General features: G+C 48.5%; 1 protein-coding gene across 1 annotated transcript in view; it reads left to right on the top strand.

Annotated features, from left to right (window-relative positions):
• Positions 1-576: 576 nt before the first annotated feature.
• Positions 577-21429, top strand: part of MEIOSIN (meiosis initiator) — a 2478810-nt gene continuing 2457957 nt past the window's right edge. The window contains exon 1 of the mRNA XM_085627965.1: positions 577-848. Coding sequence (XP_085484091.1) covers positions 760-848 — 89 coding nt within the window. The 5' untranslated portion in view covers positions 577-759. The remainder of the gene's footprint in view (positions 849-21429) is intronic.

Here is a 21429-nt window from a genome sequence, read left to right as displayed (position 1 = left end):
AGACTCCCGCTTTTATAAAGCCAAAATGGCTTTATTTTAGCTATCTCTCGCCTAAAATTGCTTTACTTCAATGTATGACAATGGGGGAAATAATGACCCTCGTTTTTTTTTCAAAATCTCCCTTTCTTGTTTAGAATGTTGGCATGTATTCAATTTGGCTCCATCTCCCCATACCACACGCTTTCCTAATCCACCTTTCTGTCTTCCCCATCCTACTTTACCATATGTTATTGGGGATTCACTAAGGAAATTACACCATTTCAACTTAACATCAAACCCATCACAGCCCCACTTTGATAGCTGATAGGTGCGTGAGTCGTCCAGTGCATGTTTTTTCCTTTTCAATCCGAGCTTGGTCGTCCTCTCCTTATACAACAGTATAAAAATAAAAAAATACGAATCTATAATTGTCGTTTTAAGGTCCACTGCTTAATACCCTAACCGCTAAAAGTTTCATTTTCCTCGGAGCCGAAAACTTTTTTCCGCGTTTTTTACTACAGGTTGAATAAAGGGGCGAGAACGGCTTGCGTAAAATGACGTTGCGCTCGGACGCTAAACCGGCGCGTGGTGGTTGGACGGAAGCTGTAAAAACTGCGCGGACAATTAGAAATCAGAAGCTTCTGGATCGTTTACCTAGAATACTGGAGAGTAAAGACATCGAGCCCCAGAGAAGAGTCTGGAAGAGCCCGTCACGTGTCCTGTCTCCCGCACGAAGGACGGCGCAGAAGATTCCTACACCGCAGCGGCTAGCCTGCTGCAATGTGGGTGCCGGACGGCGATGCTAGTGAAGAACACGAACGCTCCTCAGATGTACAGAATCACCGTCTCTCAGTGGCTCCTAGAAAAAGGTGAATTCCGAGGAGTTGAGCAAAACGAAGATGGTCGAGGATATTTGTGGGCAAGTGTATGTCGATGTCACTGGTCGAAGTGGGCGGGAAGCGAGGGGCACAACGTGTCCATACTCTTTTAATATAAGAAAAACAGTTCCCCCCCCCCTACTTTTTATGAAAAAACAACCATCGCGGGACGATTAATTCCTAGAGATGAAAGTGGGGAGTCTCCTCTGCTGTGCAAGTGAAACCAGGTTAGGGGTGGGGTGGGGTGGGGGGGGGGGTGGGGGACAGCTGAGCAAACCATGTCAGGGTGCCTGCTCGATTAAAAGAAATGTAAACGTGCACAGCCGGTTAATCTACAATCTAAAGGGTGTGTGGTACCTGTAACTTGCTGTAATCGATGGAATAACGTGAATCGTCCTCATGACAAAAATATTTTTTTGGAGTGGCATTGCAAGGGAGTTGACCAGCTGAGCTGTGAAGTGTGCGTTTTTAAAGGATACTTATAAAAACAATGCACTATGTACAGTGTGGGTATTTCAAAAATCCATGTTTTGGTAGCACTTTTTTTGTGTAAGCCTTTTAGTACAAATTGTTAACAGGTCACAAGTAGCACTGTATGTATATCCAACCTCCCTCCCCTCCTGCTGCCCCCACTCCACTGCTACAGTCAATTCAAATGATTCTGGAGTAATATCCAATATAATATAGAAGGGAGCATCTCAGCTTACGTTTCCAAGTCGTTCATTCTAACTCCTACGCCTCTCGTGGGTTTTTCCCCAAAGAGCACTTTTTACCTCGAGAACCAAGCCCGTTTCCCTCTCTTAACGTTACACAGAATTTGACTCATTCACTCCGTGCAGAGGCAGTACGCCAGCCTTGGAGGGTCTACCATCAGATGGGTCAATTAGGTCCGCAAGCATTACTGCCCACGCAGGTCATCCTCTAGCTTATTGTCACTCCTACATTTATGCATCCTCTCTTGGATCACTGCCCACTCAGCCAAGTCTCGCACCTATTCATGCAACACCTGGACCGTGGGTGTGTGTGTGTGTGGGGGGGGGGGGGCGTTAGGACAGCCAGTGAATAGCCACTCCGCTTAGCTAGGATCAACAGCAGGAGCTGCCTACTGAGGCCCTTTTTAGGTCTCGCCTGACCCAGTCTGGCGAGACATTTTGTGAGGGCTCCAAAAAGTGCTACCAGGCCAGCCTAGACCTACAGTGCATGTGCGCGGGCGCGCGCCTCACCGCGATTACTTTCACTTTCCGCCCGCACGGCCGCTTTAATGTTCTCCGTGAGGCTTCATTAGATTACAGCAGTTAAAACAAGCATTGGCATAGCCAATATGTCTCGCTTTTGGGACCTTATCAGTGTTTAGTTATGCAACTGTTGCATGGTTAAACACTTATAAGGTCCCAAAGGCGAGACCTATTGGCTATGCCAATGCTTGTTTTAGATCTCGCCTAGGCAGCGCATGAGGGCCTTTAGCCATCGGTCTTCACTTTTTAAGCACTGCACTCGTGGCGGTATCCACCTTGCGGGAGCGAGCAGCGGCGCGCCACAAGCACGAGTGCAGTGCTTGAAAAGTGAAGACTGCGCACGCACAGCCACCCTACCTCACCTCCCTCTCTCTCCAGTGTTTTCACCTGCTCCCCTGCAGGCTCAGAGACCTTTTCTAGTTTATATCGTGTCTTTTGATGATAGTTTCGTGTTGATTGCTTTCGTATTTTTTCTTGTGGTTTCTTAACATATTGTTTAGTTGCATGAATTTATTACCTACATCAAACGGTAAAGATCTACACAGCGCCAAAAGATAAATCACCATATGTCAGCAATGATTTGGAATTGGGGGCTCCAAGAGAGACAGCCAACAATTAGATATTTATACTGTACATTACCCTTTAAACTGTCCATTTTGTGGAGCGCTGGCAGTAGAAATAGCGCACAAAACTGAAGGTTCACTTTTGCCCAGATGCAAAGTCAAAAAATCAATATGGGGTCATGCCATCTGCCATGATGCACCCGGGGCAGAGGTTAGTACCTGTCTCTGTTTGGGTGAGAAAGCTGTCCTTTCAACATGCCTTCTCGTACAAGGTACTCTTGACTTGAGCGTGCACACATGCACAAGCATGCACAAGCACACACACTCTCCACCCACGCTCCCTCTGACTGGCTTTTCTCACTTCGTTTGTTGTTAGCCATGCAGTGCGTCACAACAATAACCCCACACTAATGGCCCCGTGATGGCCACCTGGCAGACAGAAGAAGCAGTCACTCTACCCCCGTCAAGTGGCACACTCCAGGAGCGGCATTTAAATACACCCGGCGAGGGAATTAACTTGGTCGGGTCTCACGGGCTTCGAAGGGTTTGAGACCTGATGCCAATTTCTGGAAGCTCTTCCCTGCGCCTCATTTGCACTTGGTGGAGTCAAAGGAAGTGATTTTTGTTCTGCCAATGTATATAATATATATGGCAGTGGGCAGTGTAATCTGACGTGCTCATCACTGCTAATCCCCCCCATGCACTAACGCGCATTAAACTACAGGGGCTTAATAGTGGCACATGCGTTGGGTGGGCCAAGAGGCGTCTTAAGTGCTGTTTGTGGTTTGTTAGCCAGGAAGAAGGAGGTAAGGCTGTTCTTTTTCTTTAACATTTTGAACCAGCATTCTCCAAATTAGCTGTGATTTTCCAGCATATGCGGACATGCTTTCCCGTCTTCTACGAAAGAGCCCTGCTTTATGTGGAAGTTTTTGATCACTCTATACATGCTTGCTAATATGGGCCAAAAACTATACTTATGTCGCAATGCTAACGTTGCAACCAAAAGGGGCATTTATATTTCTCTAATTGGAATGTTTTTTATTTTTAAATTAAGTAGCGATTGTGGCACAAAGCAACAGTAGAGACAAATAAAAGCGCGATAAATTACTTGATTGAGGCTTTCTTTGCTCCCTCCCCCGCACCTAGGCTTTGCCTTCCAGCCCCTCCCAAAAACCAGCTCCCCTGTTGCCGTAAGTGTAAAGAGCGGTTGAAAAACAAATTTAATCCAGTCGTGGATCTTCGGCCGTATAAAACTTGCAAATGGGCAGCTGTTTGGAAATTGCTACACGGTAGAAGATGGAATGGTTGCGATATTGAACTTAAATGTAGGGATAGTTTGTTTAATCCTTATTGCACATAGCCTTGTCACGTCACCAGTGCCATGTGAAGTAACAGTTTATGTTGTAGCACCCAGGATAATGTGCTGCATTGCAAAACACTTATAAAGTCCCAAAGGTGAGACCTATTGGCTATGCCAGTGTTTGTTTCTTCTTTTTTTATGTATCTGTATCTGCCCCAGCAGGCACTGTGTGGGATCCTGGTGACCTCCCACTCGCTAGCTGCTTTTAATTTGTCAACTACGGTCTGCCAGTACATATTCAGCATGGAGTATATGCAGGAAGTCTGCTCCCTCTGCCAAGCAACGGGGACAGGTGGGCGCCTTTTGCGGATCAATACCATGCAGTGTAATTGGAGTAAGGTATACCTGATGTATTACATCATAGTGGGTTAATTTGAATCTCGAGTTTGCAGTGATCGACTGCACCCCGCATGTATGTTTTCCCATTCATTATCTATGATTTGTTCACCTATTGCCTATTGCCATCTACCCTGCACCAGCAGTGCGCTTAGCGGGATATCTTCCCTGAGTGCCAAGTAAATGTGGGATACTAGTTTGCGGCCCCTGGGCTATATTAAGTAGGGTTGCTAATGTGTGGGACACTTCAGGAGCCCTTAGTAATGAAGTTGTTATACCGCGAATCGTGGCTGCCATTCTCACGAACTGAAGAAATTGCCCATGTTCAAAGTTAAAAGTTTCAGTCGCATCGGACAGTATAATAAACCTGTCATATGGGTATAAATCCTGCAGGGTGTCGCATCCCTTCACTGTCCACCAATCCATCGCCTTTAACAGACGCAGGGACAACACAGATAAATCCAGTGCCAGTTTTCCCCTTAGTCCAGCCAGTGTAATCCGTGCTGGAGTTGTGACACAGATAATAGAGCTCTAAGCTGGGTAATTCCAGTCCCCAGCCTCGCCAAATACGCTTTAAGGTGGCTAGGATAACCTTTTTCCTTAATGATTTTATCTAGTTCTACAAAGTATTTCTTGGGAATGTTGAAAAATGTTCCCTAAAAAGCATATAGACAGCGTGGCAATACTACAGTTTTAACAAGCACCTCTTTGCCCATTAAGGAGAAACAAGGTGTTCCAAAATGTTACTGGTGGTTTGAGATCCTCCAGAAACCTGACAATATTCAGAGGTTCAAATGTCTCTGCCTCTCTGGCTATTCGTATCTGATGCTGGTGGCCTCCCATGGGAGCCCAGCACCGGAAGTTGTTGCTGCGGGGTCCCCCCAGGGTGCCCAGGGGGAATAGTTGGACTTGGTATGATTATCCCACAGCCCAGAGACCTCTCTGAACTCCACCAGGGCTGCTCACATAATGGGGACAAAGTACCCTGGTTGCTTAAAGTATACCAGCGCATAGGGAGCAATACCCCCCTCCCCCGCTCAGGTGCGTGCATCACCAGGGAAAGCCACCTCAGGTTACTTAGAGTATTCCTGCAAGAGATAAAACTGTACTGGTCCTCATGAACCAGAGCAGAGAAATTGCCCAGCAAGCTGTTCACTAAGATCTTAGTGAGTATTTTAGGATCAACATTTAGCATTGAGAGGGGGTGGTAGGAGGAGACCTCCTTTACATCCTTATCTGACTTGAGTATCACAACTATGAGAGCCTCCCTCATTGAGTCATGCAATCACCTCCACTCAAATGTCTCCTGGTGTGAGAAGTTGGCCTGGCATATGCTGGTCACTAGTTATAGTGGCCACCTTGCACCAATCCAATTCGACTCTTATGGTAGCTGTGGAGAGCAGCCTTCAGGCTAAGTCTCAGAGGAATGTAAAGCAGGTTGTTTTACCTCTAAACTCTTGAATTACCAAATGAAAGGACACCACACAGGTATATATATCAAATATATTTATTACTAGACACACTCTACTAATCTCTTTATGAGATTAGAGACCAGGTACACATTCAAATGTCAACGTTTCACAATAAATTAAGCACAAATATGGCTGGAGCCATAGGGGCGTACCAGATCATATACTAAGAAAGTGGTATAAGGATGTCGTCTTGCAAAATGAAAAGGCCTAGGGCCTGGGGAATCGCTGGGGCTTCACTACTGCAGTGTTAGCAGGTAAGTAACAGGCCCACGGGACACGCGTGCAGTGTGTGAACACAGCCGCGGGTTCCCTATTGATTATAATGGTGCAAGTCGCGGTTAGATTTTTAAAGTTCTAGGGTACTTCGAGGAAGACTACAAGCAAGCCACTTACAAGGTAAGTACTTTGAGGGCCAACACACACTAGGGCACCGGAGTGCACGAGTTACCTCACCCAGGGAAGCCGGGTGCATAGGTGTCTTATGGTGTTGGGTCGTGTCGCTGTTTTCTATGGAGACCAAAGAAGACTTGCTGCTTGCGTCGACTGAAGAAGTGTCCGGTGGAATTCAGGCCTGGATTCAAGATGGAGAAGACCTGAAAATTGAAGGGACAGTGTTCAAAGTCACTTGCCAGTGACCGGTGGCCAGGAAGATGGATGACCACGGATGTCGGGTGATTTCAGGTCGTTGATGGTGTTTTGACTCTTCGCTCACGAGGTCCAGGAGAGTTCGACGATGACCAGCAGCTGGATTCGGAGTGTCCCACGACGTCTGCGGCTGATGGCGGTGTCGGCAACTGGATTGGAGCCAACAAGCCTTGGCAACTGCAAGTCTCGTGTAGACTGAAGAAAGTCGATGGTGCAGACCAGCAAGGTCTGAGGGACTCAACCAGCAAGGGTAAGTGAGGGCAGGCCTGGAGCAACCCGGGGAGCCCTTTGAGTCGATAGGAAAGTCTTCGGGTGACCCAGTAGCCAACAGGCAAGTGATCGCGAAGACGCCTCTTTAGGAAATGCTTCACAGGAGCCCACGGTCACTCGGGACGGGGTAGGCCGCTGATTTTTGGAGCACGACCTGCTGGAGGCTTGGGCCACAAATGGTCCAATGCACAAGTTTGTAAAACGTTGTTTAGGGTTTGCACTCGACAATAGTGCACGGTCCCCGGGTATTGCTGTTCCTCATCACTCGTGGGGTCCACTCGCCACAGCTTCGCTGGGGACTCACAATGGCCGTCGAGGTCAGGAAATCCACTTCCAGGGCAGCAGGGACTTCGAACTCTGGCGGGAGCAGGAAAGTTTGCAACCGTTGATTAAGGTTTTTGGTGCCTGCCAAGCAGGGGAGTCACTCCTTGACTCCAAGGGAGATTCTTCTGTCTTCCAAAGGTAGTGGAACATCGAAGGGCCAGGAGTCTTCTTTGTAGAGCGTCGTCCAGGGTTATCTGAATTGCATAGGCAATGCTTGCTAACTTATAGTGAAGATAGGGGAGGGACTAGCTCTATGACCACTCCTCTAGGAGGGTCAGGGTAGGGTGTGGTTACACCCACTTCCCTTTGTCCAGTTTCACGCCAGAGCAGGGGCAGGTAGCCCCTGAACCGGTTTGAGCTGGCATAAGCACAGAGGAGCCTACTGCTCCCCCAGTGCAGGACTTCAAAGCTCTCTAGGAGTGCACTCACCCAGCCCCAATACACTAAATCCTTTCTGGAAGGTGGTGAGACCTCCCTGTGACAGGATGCCTTTTGTTGGGCTTCCTCCACTGCGAGTTTCAGTCAGCAGCAGGAGGGCAGCCCAGTGTCTGTGCTGGTGGCATCCATTTTGTGATGCCAGGGCTCTATAGGATTTCTATCGTTTTACATTTCGTCCCCTCTAGAAGGGTGCGATCATGCTCCCACATCATGGACTGATGTGGGGGTATGATTCCAAGTTGTTTGACACCTAACACAACATGTTTGGATGCAGTAATTCCAAAGTTAGCATTTTAATGCACTTAAGAGTATATGGTGTAACCGCATCCACAAACAGCCATAGAGAATAGACTCTGGTAGCTGCAGAGGGGCCCTGCTCAGGCAGAGGCACCCCCTCACATTGTAAACCACGCACCTTGCCCTCAGGATTGATAGGGCCTGCCATAGGGGTGGCTGATAGGTTTATATGTGTGTGTATGGTGAGCTATAGAAACCTATATCTCTGTGAGGAGTGATAACACTACCTCACACTGACTGCAGTAGCAGGCCTGTTGTGTCAGATTGAGTCTGCTTCCCAGAGGTGGCATAATACATGCTGCAGCCCCTTGTAGGCCTGTGAAGTACCTATGCCCTAGGTACCTAAGGTACCATATACTAGGGGCTCATAAGGTACCACAGTATCCAATCACTAGTGCATCTAATATGCACACCAAATCGTTAAGAGAGAACAGAGAGACTGGGGCTCTGATTAGCAGGGACCCAGCCAGACTATCGCCCGAAACCAGTGTATACATCAGAAAAAAAGTCGGGCAACATATGTGCAGATCCTACTCTCCTACACCTGGTATACCACCAGTAGGCGATCCTCAAAGGAGTCTGCCCTCTTATACAGATCGGCCAGGAGGCCATCCCCTTCCGGAGCCTTAGAGGTTTGTAGTGTACGGATAGCCGCTACAATCTCTTACTTGATAAGGGGCGCATCCAGTTGTTTCCTGTCGTCCCCAGACAAGCGGGACATTTGGATCCCAATTATTTACTCCTCCCCTTCTCTCTGAGAGTCAGTGTCTGGGGCCGCATAGACCTCATACAGGTGTTGTGCAAAAACATCTGTGATGTCCTGTAGGGAGCATACCTCACTACCCTGCGTATCACGTACCGCTACCCCTTGTGTCTTTTGGGTTTTATTACGGAGAAGCATAGCTAAAATTCTACCTGCTCTGTCTCCTTGAGCTTAGAGGGGCTGTCTATAACTTGTGTGCGCGAACTTGTCCTATTTCTCTAGTACTTCTCTCTTAGTCTCTTTTCATTCCCCCAACCTTTGTGGTTCAGCAGCCAGACACCCTCCAGGGTTGCCAGTCGATTCTCCCGCACATTTAACATAAGCTCGAGCTGCATCTTAACCCCTATATCTTCATACATTCCCTCCCGAAGAACCACCTTCATGGCATCCAACTCCGTGGCCTTTGAGGCATTGCTTACCCAGTTTTCCTCATGATCCAGTACCTGGGAGACGGTGTGTGCAAAAACTGGGTCAGCCAGGGCCTCTGCCTTCAACCGCCAGGGGGCCACACTAGGAGCCCTTCTACTTTTTGGTACTAGAACAGCAGAGGAGAGTGGTTTGAAAACTAGCAGTCCATATAGGAGATATGAACAACATCATGAACCAGGTTGCCGGACCTCAGCCAATAATTGAGGCAAATGTGCGCCCCGTCGCAGGGGTAAAACATGAGTAGGTGTTGCCATGTGGGTTGTGCTCTCGCCACATATCCTGCTGAACAAATCCTTGTATTAACTTCCTAAGTGCTCCAGTCATCGCATGCTTCGTGTCCACCCTTGGGGGAGGTTGCACCTGTCCATTCGACCATCCAAAACACAGTTCAGGAAACCTGCTGGTATCACTTCTGGTCATACATTATCAGCCGCAGCTCTCATTAGTGCTCCATAAAAATCTGTGTTGTCTATATTGGGGCGAACAAAGCAAACACAAGGAGATGATGGACGGAACTTTTCAGACACTCACCCCCAGTCACAGATCTGAGTTGAATCCATCATCGTTCTTTAGCTCACTTCGCCACCCCAGTTCAGACAGCTATATGCACATCATTTTTGACCCTGTGCTTCATGGGAACAGTCCAGCCCGAACTGCCAAGCCATGTCTTCCCTGGACTGGAAACAAGCAGCCTGGGACTGGTTTCGGGCTAACAGCCCTCATCAGCCAGGCTAGCTTGAATCTAGTGGGAAAGTGAGCAACGGACCCATGTCTGGACATACCCGGCCCACATAGGGCGAACAAAGCAAACACAAGGAGATTATGGACGGAGCATTGAAACTTTTCAGACACTCACCAACAGTCACAGTTCTGGGTTGAATCCATCATCGTTCTTTAGCTACTTCGCCACCCCAGTTCAGACATAGCTATATGCAAATCAGTCTTGACCCTGTCCCTCATGGGAACAGTCCAGCCTGAACTGCCAAGTCATGTCTTCCATGGACCGGAAACAAGCATCCTGGGACTGTTTCCTTTTTTTAAAAATTGAGTTTTAAAAGAATAAGCACATACTTAAAAGGAAAATAAAACAGATCACATTTTCAGGTATCACATGTGTTTGCTTACATAGGAGGGCGGACATGCGCAGTCCAACGAGGACTGGGCTGACCTGCTACAATAAATCAGCATACGAGGCAACATTGGACATTCATGACCACGAGGCCAGGTTACACAGACTGGGAGTCATAACATCATTACACAGTGCTGTTACTTCATAGTTGTTATCAGCGACATAAATACTACACACGTTAGGCAAATATGCAAAACCCTCTTCCTGTTTTACCCATGTCTGTTCCAAACAGTCAGCTGTTACTCCTGATTTACTTGATATTGCGCAAACAAACCCCAAAAACGTTTCGGCCGACTGCAGGGGTGCATCAATTCATTATAGACCTCCGATTGAGTCTTACAATACAACATATCTTTTTCCCATTCTGCAATTGTAGGGACAGGGCCCCGCATCCAGCGCATCGTCAGCCTACGTTTTGCCAAAAGCAGACCCATAGTAACCAATTTACGAACACTCTTTCGTAGCGGCTTGGTGTAACCCAATAGCGCCATTAGGGGGAGAGATAGCCCCACTATATCCGTTAACGCTTGAAAGATGCTGCTCCATAAAGCCTCCAAAGGGGGACACTGCCATGCAAGGTGAAAAAACCCAGCTCCTAGCATATGCATCTCTCACAACAATCAGTGTCCCGCAATCCGTACCTATACAGTCATTGCGGTGTGTAATGTACCCTGTGTAAGAATTTAAAATGGGCCAACCGATGTCAGCCATTTAGTGAAACTTTGCGAGTGGATTCACAGCCGTAGTACCAGATGGCATCTGTGATCGGGACCCCAAGATCCGACTGCCATGCCAGTCGGGCCTTCTCGTACGTAGTAGTCTTTGTGAGTTGTGCCGAAGCATACAGGCGAGAGACCAACTTAACTGGTGAGGTGGAGCGCAATAGCAGCGACAGGGCCGGGATCGCTAATGGTTCCAAGAGCTCATCTCCCAGGACCAAATGCAGCGCATGCCGAGCTCTAAAAAAAAAAATGCGCGTTAATGCCCAGGACCCCGTAACTCCACATCCTCGGACTGGTTTTGGACCAACAGCCCTCATCAGCCAGGTTAGCTTGAATCCAGTAGTAAAGTGAGCAAGGTACCCACATCTGGGCATACCCTGCCAACTTAGGGCAAACAAAGCAAACACAAGGAGATGATGGACGGAGCCCTGAAACTTTTCAGACGCTCACCCCCAGTCACAGTTCTGGGTTGAATCCATCATCGTTCTTTAGCTCACTTCGCCACCCCAGTTCAGACACAGCTATATGCAAATTAGTCTTAACCCTTTGCCTCATGGGAACAGTCCATTCTGAACTGCCAAGCCATGTGTTCCCTGGACCGAAAGCAAGCATCTTGGGTCTGGTTTCCGGCTAACAACCGTCATCAGCCAAGCTAGCTTGACTCCAGTGGCACAGTGAGCAAGGGACCCATGTCTGGGCATACCCTGCCAACTTAGGGCAAACAAAGAAAACACAAGGAGATGATGGATGGAGCACTGAAACTTTTCAGACACTCACCCCCAGTCACAGATCTAGGTTGAATCCGTCATTGTTCTTTAGCTTACTTCGCCACCCCAGTTCAGACACAGCTATATTCAAATCAGTCTTGACACTTTGCCTTATGTCGACAGTCCAGCCCTAACTGCCAAGCCATGTCTTCCCTGGACCGGAAATAAACCCCCTGGGACCGGTTTTGGACTAACAGCCCTAATCTGCCAGGCTAGCTTGAATCCAGTGGCAAAGTGAGCAAGGGACCCACGTTTGGGCATAACCTGCCAACTTAGGGCGAACAGAGCAAACATAAGGAGATGATGGACAAAATGCTGAAACTTTTCAGACGCTCACCCCCAGTCACTGATCTGGGTTGAATCCATCATCGTTCTTTAGCTCACTTCGCCACCCCAGGGGGGCATAAACATTTATCAGGCAGAGCGCTGTGGCATCCAACATGCCTGAGACAATAACAAATACCCTCCGTGTCTGCTTTCACACCAGAGGCAGAGAATGAGGTCCCCTGCTCTACTCAGATCATTGCCCTCCTGTTACTGTAGTACAGAGTCGCGAATACCTGTCCTCTCTATCGCTCACACAGTTGGCCTGTGCTGACCCCACAAGTATGCATTTCCTATAGGAGGGCCACTGAGATCCTATAACTCCTCAGGTAAGTTTACACTTTCTTCCTTTAAACAGGCTATCCCGTACCCAGACATTCCAAGTTAGGAATTTCCAGGTCTGATCCATCTTGGGTGTTCAATCACACACCTTCCGCCCCATTACTCCCCTGCCACCGCCACACTCTCCGCATTCACTTGAGTCGTACTACCAGCAACTTTTCTTAACTTTCGTGGAGCAACTATACCAAACCCGCTGTAAACAATAACGTGTATTCCCTAAAAAAACTCCCCCTCTCAAAGGCAGTGTGTTCAAACAACTCCGGCTAACAATTTCCGAGCCAACATAAAAACGCACCGCCCCCATACATCCCACAGAGGCCAAGGCCTCGACCTCCCAAAGCCCATCTCTCTGAGAGCCTAGTAGTTTGGGGCAACGAGGCCATTGGCATTTACACCACCCCGGTGAGACTGTAGCCCTCCATTGCTTCCCGCCAGTTAATAGAAATAGAATGTAATATCTGTCAGGTAAGTAGCACCCAAATCGGACATTCCCCTCACCCCCACAACAGTAAGATGATGAGCAATATTATTTCGCTGTAGCTCAACAATGAGTTCCGTGCTGGTAGGCAATTATAACAATTACAATTCCAAAGATCCGGTGCAACCAGGCATTCAGTGACGCCTGGAGTTTCCAGCCACACCAAGCCAGTATGTGGTGTAGGTATGAGCAATTGCCTTTGGCACAGGGGGCAGCGCTCAGTCTGGGGGCGGTGCTTTCCCTCCAATGTGTCGGGTTCCACCTCTGCTTCTTCACAAAGTCAGGTCCGTACTGTCGCTTAGATAGTCGAAGTCTCCCCTTTGGAGCTGGAATGATTGTGGAAGAGGTGTGGCGCAGCGGCCAGGGTGCCTGACTCCGGACCACAGGGTTCACGATTCGATCCCCGGCTCCGGCGGCAGGTTAGCCCAGCACCATATGACTCTGAGCAATACATTGCTTAATCTTTCCGACGGCCCCGAGTGCCGGGACACCTCTCCTGAGGTAGCTGTGCGCTTTACAAATGCTGGTATTATTATTATTATCATTATTCGTGGGTATCAGGCACGCAGTTGGAGTCCTCCAGCATTCTCTCTGATTGTACCACAATCCTCATGATGGTCGGGCACCAGTCCACACCTCTGAACCCATAGAGTTCCTTTGTGTGTGTGTGTGTGTGAACCGGCAGTTGCCAGTTCCACTATCTACTTTTTGGTTTGTGGGAACCTTCCGCCTCTCACCCCCCAGTGTGTTGAGCCGGTCATTTTCCTCCTCTGGGGACATAAAAAAGAAGATCTATCCATTGTGTTGCTCCCTGAGTTTAGTGGGGAGCAATAGGCTGTACCTTAGGTCGAAATCTCACAGACGCCTCTTGGTCAGCATAAAGTTCTTGCGAAGGTTTTCCACCTTACAAGTGTAGTCTGGGAAGACCATTAGGTTTCGTCCCTCATACTGTGGAGCTCCATGAACTCGGATGTGTTGCAGTCGCATGTTCCGGTGTGGTAAGTTGAATAACTTGGCAATAATGGAGCGGGGAAGCACTCCTGGTGTGGACAGAGAGGCCACTGCCAGGTTGGCGCATTCTGTCTTGAAGAACTTAGAATGTCTCAATGGTTTAGAGGTATTTGTGATCAAGTCCTCCAGGAACAACTCTGTGCATAGTCCTTCCACCTGTTCTGGGAAGCCCACAAACCTAAGGTTATTCCTTCTGGAACGCCCTTCTGCTTCTTCAATCCAGTTTCCCATGCAGGGAGAGTGAGTTTAGAGTGGAGGTATATTTTTTTTCCAGTGTCGCTACTTCCTACTGCAGTTCCGCGACATGTCGCTCAGTCTCGTTGACTCTTTCCGACAAGTTTTGAAAGCCTACCTGGAAGAGGCCCACCTCCAGAGCCACTGTGTCTATATTTACTAGCATAGCCTCCTTTGAGCCTATTATTGCAGTCATTGTTTGTGCCCCTTGGTCTGCAGGAGGCACTCTATCTGCTAGTGCCCCTGCTGCCCCTTTATTCGTCACTGGGTGGGTGTAGTTGTCCATTTTGTTAACCTGTACGGCTTTAAGGGGCTTATCTGTAGCCATGTCACAATAGTCTAGAGCCATTTCACAGTTCTTTGGTGCCCAGTTTCAAGCGACTGGCGTTTGCAGGTGTTTTATCCCCAGGCCGGGCACCCCGGAACTGAAACACTTAGCCTTTTAGCAGGGACTGTGGCACAAGCTTCAGGCGCTCTGGCTCATCAAGGCAGAGTGTGGCCCACTGATGATCCCCACACCAAGTAGGGCTCCCCCTTCAGTCGATGCATCAGGTCTTTGGTGCAAGTTTCACTCCGCCAAATAAGGCTCTCCCCTCAGTCAGTTACCTTGGGATAAATGCATCAACTCTAGAGGAGCTCTCACTGTTGTCAAGGTGGGATCTGAATCTTCTTCCCCTCACTGTATGGCCAAAACTGGGTGGTCCCCGGGGTCTCAGTTGTGCTCCACCAGCAAGGGGATACGGGACTATAATGACACACTTCCCAGGCTCAGGCAGGCTACCAACCTTTGTTTTTCCACCTTATCTGGTTTTAGGACTCTTTCAGCCAGGTGCTCCCCCAAGGAAACCACAGTCCAGTGAGGAGGTCCTGCGGCCTAGTCCTCGTCTGGTAGAGGCGCAGCTCCAGGCCCCACAATGTGGTCACCTGTATGGGGCGCTGTTGTCTTCCCTCCAACCACAGGCCGGCTCTGCTTTCTGCACTTGCTCTCTTGTTTCAGATGCAGGGCTGCAGCTCAGGATATTGCAGGCGCTCAGCACAGGGCCATGCAAGGCTCAGCGTAGCACCACAGCCCAGGGAATCTGATCTCCTTGTTGGACTCCACACCTCCCCTCGACTTGTCCTCCACAATCGGGGGCAGCCTTATTTCTTGTGGGTGTCCCCTGGGCGCCTATCGGGGAATGGGGACGCCCACCTGCAGGGCCTAATTCAGCTGTTGCATTCCGACTAGACTGAGGCCTGGGCCCGTCATGCCGTCTCCGCCTCACCAATCACTCGACACGGGGTCAAGGCTGTTCCCTTGGCGCTATTACCGCTCCGGGAATCCTGGGGGAGAGTTTCAAGTCTGTGGGGTGTAATTATCCACACATGCAGCCCCTGGATTGGGTAGGATTTATTGCGGCTGGCGGGAGCTTCACGGGAGCACGTCATGCGGCCATGTGGCCTGGCCACACCCCTCAAAAGCATTATTTTACATCAAAAAATGTTTTGAGCATGTAATAGCAGCCTATTGTATTCTGTATGTAATGCAAATTTAAAATAAATGACTGACATATTCACAGTGCTTTCTGTCAAAGACTGGGACCTCGTAACACTTAAAATACACAAGTGACTATTGTCCACTGCACCAACCTGCATTTAATTCTATGGCTCTCTGGTTACAGATGCTGACCTCTGCTGTGCATTAACTAATTGAGGTTTCATAATGTATGATAGTGAGTTTCCTCCTGATTAACATAACATGCATTTATTTTCCATTTAAATTATGCGCTATTGTATATGTAGTACCTGAAGGTGAAGGACTGAAAAAAGTTACATGTTATTTTTTTAACCATGCCTTTGACTCCGCCCTCACGTTCACTCATCCTGTCCCTTTTGCGCACAGCCTTCCAGTTCCCATATTTGTTTTTTAATGTAATTCAAGTACTGGTTGATGTAGGATTGGATCCAAGTAACAGAAGAAGCCTGGGAAAACATGAACCTGGGAACTTTAGAATTACATTGTGCAAGGTAAAAGACGTCCAGGGGTGGGATAGGCTATTTGATAGTGGATAGGACAGAAAAATGTTTCCTTGTGTTTCCAAAAGTAGATGAAGGTGCTGTAAGATTTAGGAAATGGTGTAGAAATAGTCCTGTACTCACAGTCGCCAATTAAATACTTCTGTAATGCATTAAACGAGATCCACTTTAAAATACAAGTAGCCATACATATAGGGAGGGGTTGTTGAAACTTTGATAACGTGAGATGTTTGCGTCAGAGAAAAGGAGTTTAAGAAGACCCGTACACTTGAAAAGTATTGAATTTGCTTCACCCTGAAATACGTTGCACAGTAAAGTGTTATTGCGCCAGGTGCTTTTGTACCCCTCCTCAAAAAGTAGTAAACAACACCAACATCTTGGCATTTGTATAAATACATATAGTACAAAGAGTCCTGCTCCGTATCGTGAAGAAAAGAGGTGTTGACAGTCAAGGGGCATTCTTCATCCATCATTTATTTTTCATGGCACCCAGGTTTGAATATAATATATATATATATAGGAAAATAACAAAGGTTACAGAGTCGTTATAGTTAGACTGACATTTCACTCATACAAAACGAGAAAAATTCAGCAGCTTCACTTAACTGATCTAACTATAACTCACGCCCTGCAATCCACTGCTTATGACCTTACATATTACATCACTGATACATGGTCAGTGATCACTCATGACATCTCTAATGACATCATTGATGGCATCATCCAGTGATTGTGAGTCTTTTCTAAAAGCTACAGGGCTTCATCAAAAAGAAGCGCGGGAGCCCGCAGCGTCTTTTAAAAAAATAAAATTTCAGGGGGTCCACCCGCAAATTCGGGCAAAACGTAATTGGATAATAAAAGCTTTTACACCTGGATGGGTCCCTGTGGGACCCCCCCACCATATGTAGGGAGTCAGGGTATTCCTACGCTTCCTCCATGTTATTGTTTAACTTGTTTTGTGGGACTCTGCTTTAAGCCAAGTCCCAAGATGGCGGCATACATTTCCTGGTTGAAGTGTTGGCAGCCAATTAAATTTCAATTGAATCCGTGAGTCCACTGCAAGGGCTCGCGTCCCCAGATATCTATATTCAAGAACGTTGCAAAAAAATTCTTCCACATCAGCTCTTCCTGAAAAATTTAGGGATGATCCGTCAAGCAGGTGCTGAGAAAAAGTTGGCGAGGTCCCAAAAACAATATTCCTTAGGAAAATTAGACACAATGGCTGAACAAAATTATGAAAAATTGGGCAGAAAGCTATATCATTGTCCATGACGTGTGCTTTTTGTCATTTGAAGTAATTCTGTTGTGTAGTTTTAGACAAATTTAGGTTGAAATATATGTATCCCAGGCTGCTGAGAATCCGTCGTCCGATCGATCTGATTGACTGTCACCACATCAATAAAGATGTGCTGGCAGCCATTTTAGGACAGAATTTCTTTTCAAGAAAACATATGGGGGTGGGGGTCAGGATAACCTGTCCCTCTAAGCTTGATGGGGGTGGGCTCTTGAGCCTACTAATGTATTTGACAAAAAAACTTTACCACAAATTTGCTGAGGAACTGCAGTAAAATGAAACACAAAATGCAGGCTTCCGCCTATTTAAAAAAGAATAAACCTTGGGATGGGCCCCAGGTGAAAAGAGCAATATATTTTTAATGGGTAGGGGATGTACATCTCGCCAGTCCAATTCTTTCTAGGCCCTTGGCACCCATTACCTGGGGCCTATGCATATGTAAAGGTAAGGGAGATGCGCGACCCCCTCCCTGTACCTTTTCTGTGCTCTAGGAACTGCATCCCTCATGGTCTGAAAATTTTGTAAAGGCGAGGTGGCATGGCACCCTCATCCCCAAGCTTTCTCTGGGCCTCTTGCACACCACCCCCCTGGGCCAATGCATATGTAAAAGAGAGGTGGGCACATGGCCCTCCTCACCAAGCTTTTTTTTGACACCGGGGACCACATAACCTGGGGCCGGGTCTGTGACCAATTTCCGGGACCCCATCCACTGCGACAGCATTGTTTATCTTCCCGCGAGAAAGCATGCAGGGAATTCTTCTGAACTCTCATCTGGCATGAGGAGACCGGCCCCATCAGATGGGAGCACAATTTTTTTTCCCTGTCACCGATCTTTGGGGCAGGGAAACAAAGAATTGCTCCTGCCCGGCGGGAGCAGACACAAAAACTGCTTCCGCTCGGTGGGAGCAATGCTGGATCCCATTGTACATGGGATGGGTGCTGGTAGGAGAGCCAACAGGGCTGCAGGAGCCAGGGGCCTCCCCCACAGCTCACAACGTAACACGTTGTTGGGTGATCATGGGAGGCACCGGGTCACCCAGAGATAAAAAAAATGTGAAAAAGTGTATCCAGCTCCTGCATGTTACCAAGGAATGGGTCTGCTTTAAGGAAGCCAGTGGGACTGTTGGGGCCCAGGGGCTCTCCCCGTAGCACCCAACAAAACTTAAAGCTGTGGGCATATAGGATGGGAGCAGGACTCTGATAACATTTTTTTAACTTTGCGGAGTGAATAGTAAATGAAAGCTGCTCAGTTGTTTTTTCCCCCTAATCTCTTTATATATTTTCATTCAATCTGTTGAAAAGCAGCCACCTGTCTCCAAACAAGATGCATGTTGAATACAGTGCATCAAAATCTGATGACCAAGGCACCGGCCTATTTCTTACAAGATCAACACATAGGAGAAGATAACATATACACCCCCACCATGGCACTTATCATTCCAAATTAGGGCCCTCGTTTCTTGTACCCAGTCGGGTCTCCCACTTGAGTCCCTTCCTAATGAAATGCCTTCCTCAGCGTGCTTCCAGGGTCTCGATATTTTATCAAATTTCTTAGGGCAGGCTTGTGTCTGATACACCATTTTTTCAAATCGCATACATCAATACACATTGGATACTCAGGCCCTCTGCGTTGGAATCTCTCTGCGTCTACCACCATCTATGCAGTGTTACAGAAGAGGAGGGAGTGTCGTCTAGGGACTGTACCTCTAGGTGCCCAAAATGATTAGTGGGCGGGTCAGCTCCAGTGTGCAGACTAAAACTGTGGAGAGCTGTCTCTCTATTCCCTCCCAGTACTTCTGAAGTTTAGGGGAATCTCCATATGGTGTGTAGTAGTCTGCCTGCCTGCCTTCATCCCCCTCAGGCATAGATCTGTATCTGCCCTTCCTTTAACCCCTTCGCCGCGGCGGGAATTCCGCCGCGGCGCGGGGGGGTGCGGGGGGGGCAGCGCGGCGGCGCTGTGCTCATGACCGAGCCGCTCCGTAATGAGCCACGGTTGAGCTGTGCTCATGACGGAACGGTTCCGTCATGACTCCGCCCATTTGCGTTGTCCCCCCGCACAGGCGGGGAAACAGCGCCGCGTAGGCGGAGCGGCCGCCAGCGGCTGTGACATGACGGAACCGTTCCGTCATGAGCACACGGCAACCGTGGCTCATGACGGAGCGGCTCCGTCATGAGCGGGGAAGGGGTTAAGGAAACAGTCTAGTTCCTGTGAAGTAGGTGATTTAGCTGGATTAAGTGCAATCAGGCCTGTATGGCCGCCACCTGAGGGTACCTGCAGTCCACCCCCCAGTTGTCCTCCAGTCTACCCAGGTCTCCCTCCCATTGATCACAGAGATGGTTCAGTGGGGGATGCTATTATATAGGAGAATCGAATACGGTCTGGATACTACTGTGAGATTGGTAAAGGGAGCCTTGAGGATTCTGCATTCCAGGGTTGATTCTTCCAGGGCCGCCCTTGGAGCCTCTGCGTGTGGCCGAAGAAGAAATTGTAGATGTTGATAGCGTATATATTGACCCCATTACAGTTCATATTGGTCCTGTAACTCAGAAAACTATATCATCTTGTGGCCCGTCCAAATATCCCCCACTTTTGAATTTCTTAGTAGGTCCAATTTACTGTGGCCCTCAACCACCCACAGTCCCCCTAACAATTCGGAATCCCATTGCGGGCTTTCTAGTGTTAGTCTTCCTTTCCAGCCCAGGAGGACTTAGGTGGTTTTATGACAGGTCTCGACCACCACCGCCATGGGCATCAGCAATGGAGTCAACCTCTTTCTATCATACAATCGTCCGACATCGTGTCTAGGGACTGTACCTCCAGGTGCCCAAAATGATCAGTGGGCGGGTCAGCTCCAGTGTGCAGACTAAAACTGTGGATGACAATTCGGCATCAGGTGATTCACTCATTTTCCCCTGCAGTCTGGGGTCCGATATTCCGCTTGTGAAGTTGTCAAGCTTTGGCAGGGGAACCCGATAGAGATTCTCCAGGCGTCATGTATAGACTTGCAATATGGCCCCTGGGGTTTTCACCCTCATCCCCAACTCTCCCTCAACTGCGGCGATCCCCCTTTGGCCCGCCATACCAGCAGCCTCCCCACCTTTGTTTTGTACTTCATACGGTTTACCTTGTTTAACCCTATACATCACCCTTGCCTCTTGGTGTAACAGGTTGTGCAGTTCCCCACCCCCCCTTTCAATCTTGCCTGCTAGGCCTAATGTGGGGCTGGTTATAATCCGCCTCCCACTGAGTTATTCTATGTTCAAGCTCTTCGATCTCTTTATTTTTCTTTACCTGAGACATGGGCTGTGAGGCAGCCACGTAGGCGCATTTTGTAGGCCTTCCATACGGTGACCTCCGAGTCCACTGTCCCAATATTTTCCTTTAAGTATTGAGTTTTGGTCTCTACCACCAGCTTTCTAGTACCCCATGGGGTCAGATCCAGGGGTCTAGCTTCCAATCCCCCTTGATTCCGAAATGTCTGTAGGAGCGTTTTCAGTGGTGAGTGGTCTGATATGCCCCTTCCAAGGATAGTGGATTGTCCAAGGCAACCCATTTGGTGTTTTGGCATCATAATGTAGTCCAGCCTGGACATGGATCGTAGCTGAGTTGTAAGGGTATTGTTGGATCCCTGGGTGTTCCTCCTACCATAGATCCATAAGTCCTAAAGTGCCCAGAAAGGGGGCCAGACATATGTCCTGTTTGGGCCTCTCCCCAGGCCTTGTCATTCTGTGCAAGGTGCCAAGTTAAAGGTCCTCCCATCAACAGTATGGCCTCTGGCACCTCTGCTAGCCATGCCCCTATTTTGTCCAGACCATCTGTCTGTAAGCCAGGAGGAAAGTACCAGGTGGGGAGTGCCATTCCACTGACCACACTGCAGACTGGCAGCCCAGACTATCCACCCATGTACGGGTCACCAACAAGGGGAGTGCTATGCAAACCAGGATGCCCACCCCTCTGGAGTCTGACGAGAAGCCTGCATGTACTAGCAGGCAGTATCTCTATGGTGCAACACTCTAAAGGTATCCCCAGCAAGATGAATCTCCTGGAGGTGAATTACATCCAGACTCTGTCTTGCTAGATATTTCCACGTTTCCCCCCCTCTTCTGCTTGCTGCCTAGGATG

Source organism: Triturus cristatus, chromosome 9 (genome assembly GCF_964204655.1).
Source record: "Triturus cristatus chromosome 9, aTriCri1.1, whole genome shotgun sequence".
Classification (NCBI taxonomy): domain Eukaryota; kingdom Metazoa; phylum Chordata; class Amphibia; order Caudata; family Salamandridae; genus Triturus; species Triturus cristatus.
Note: the sequence above shows the minus strand (reverse complement) of the source record. Positions and strands in the feature narration are given on the sequence as shown.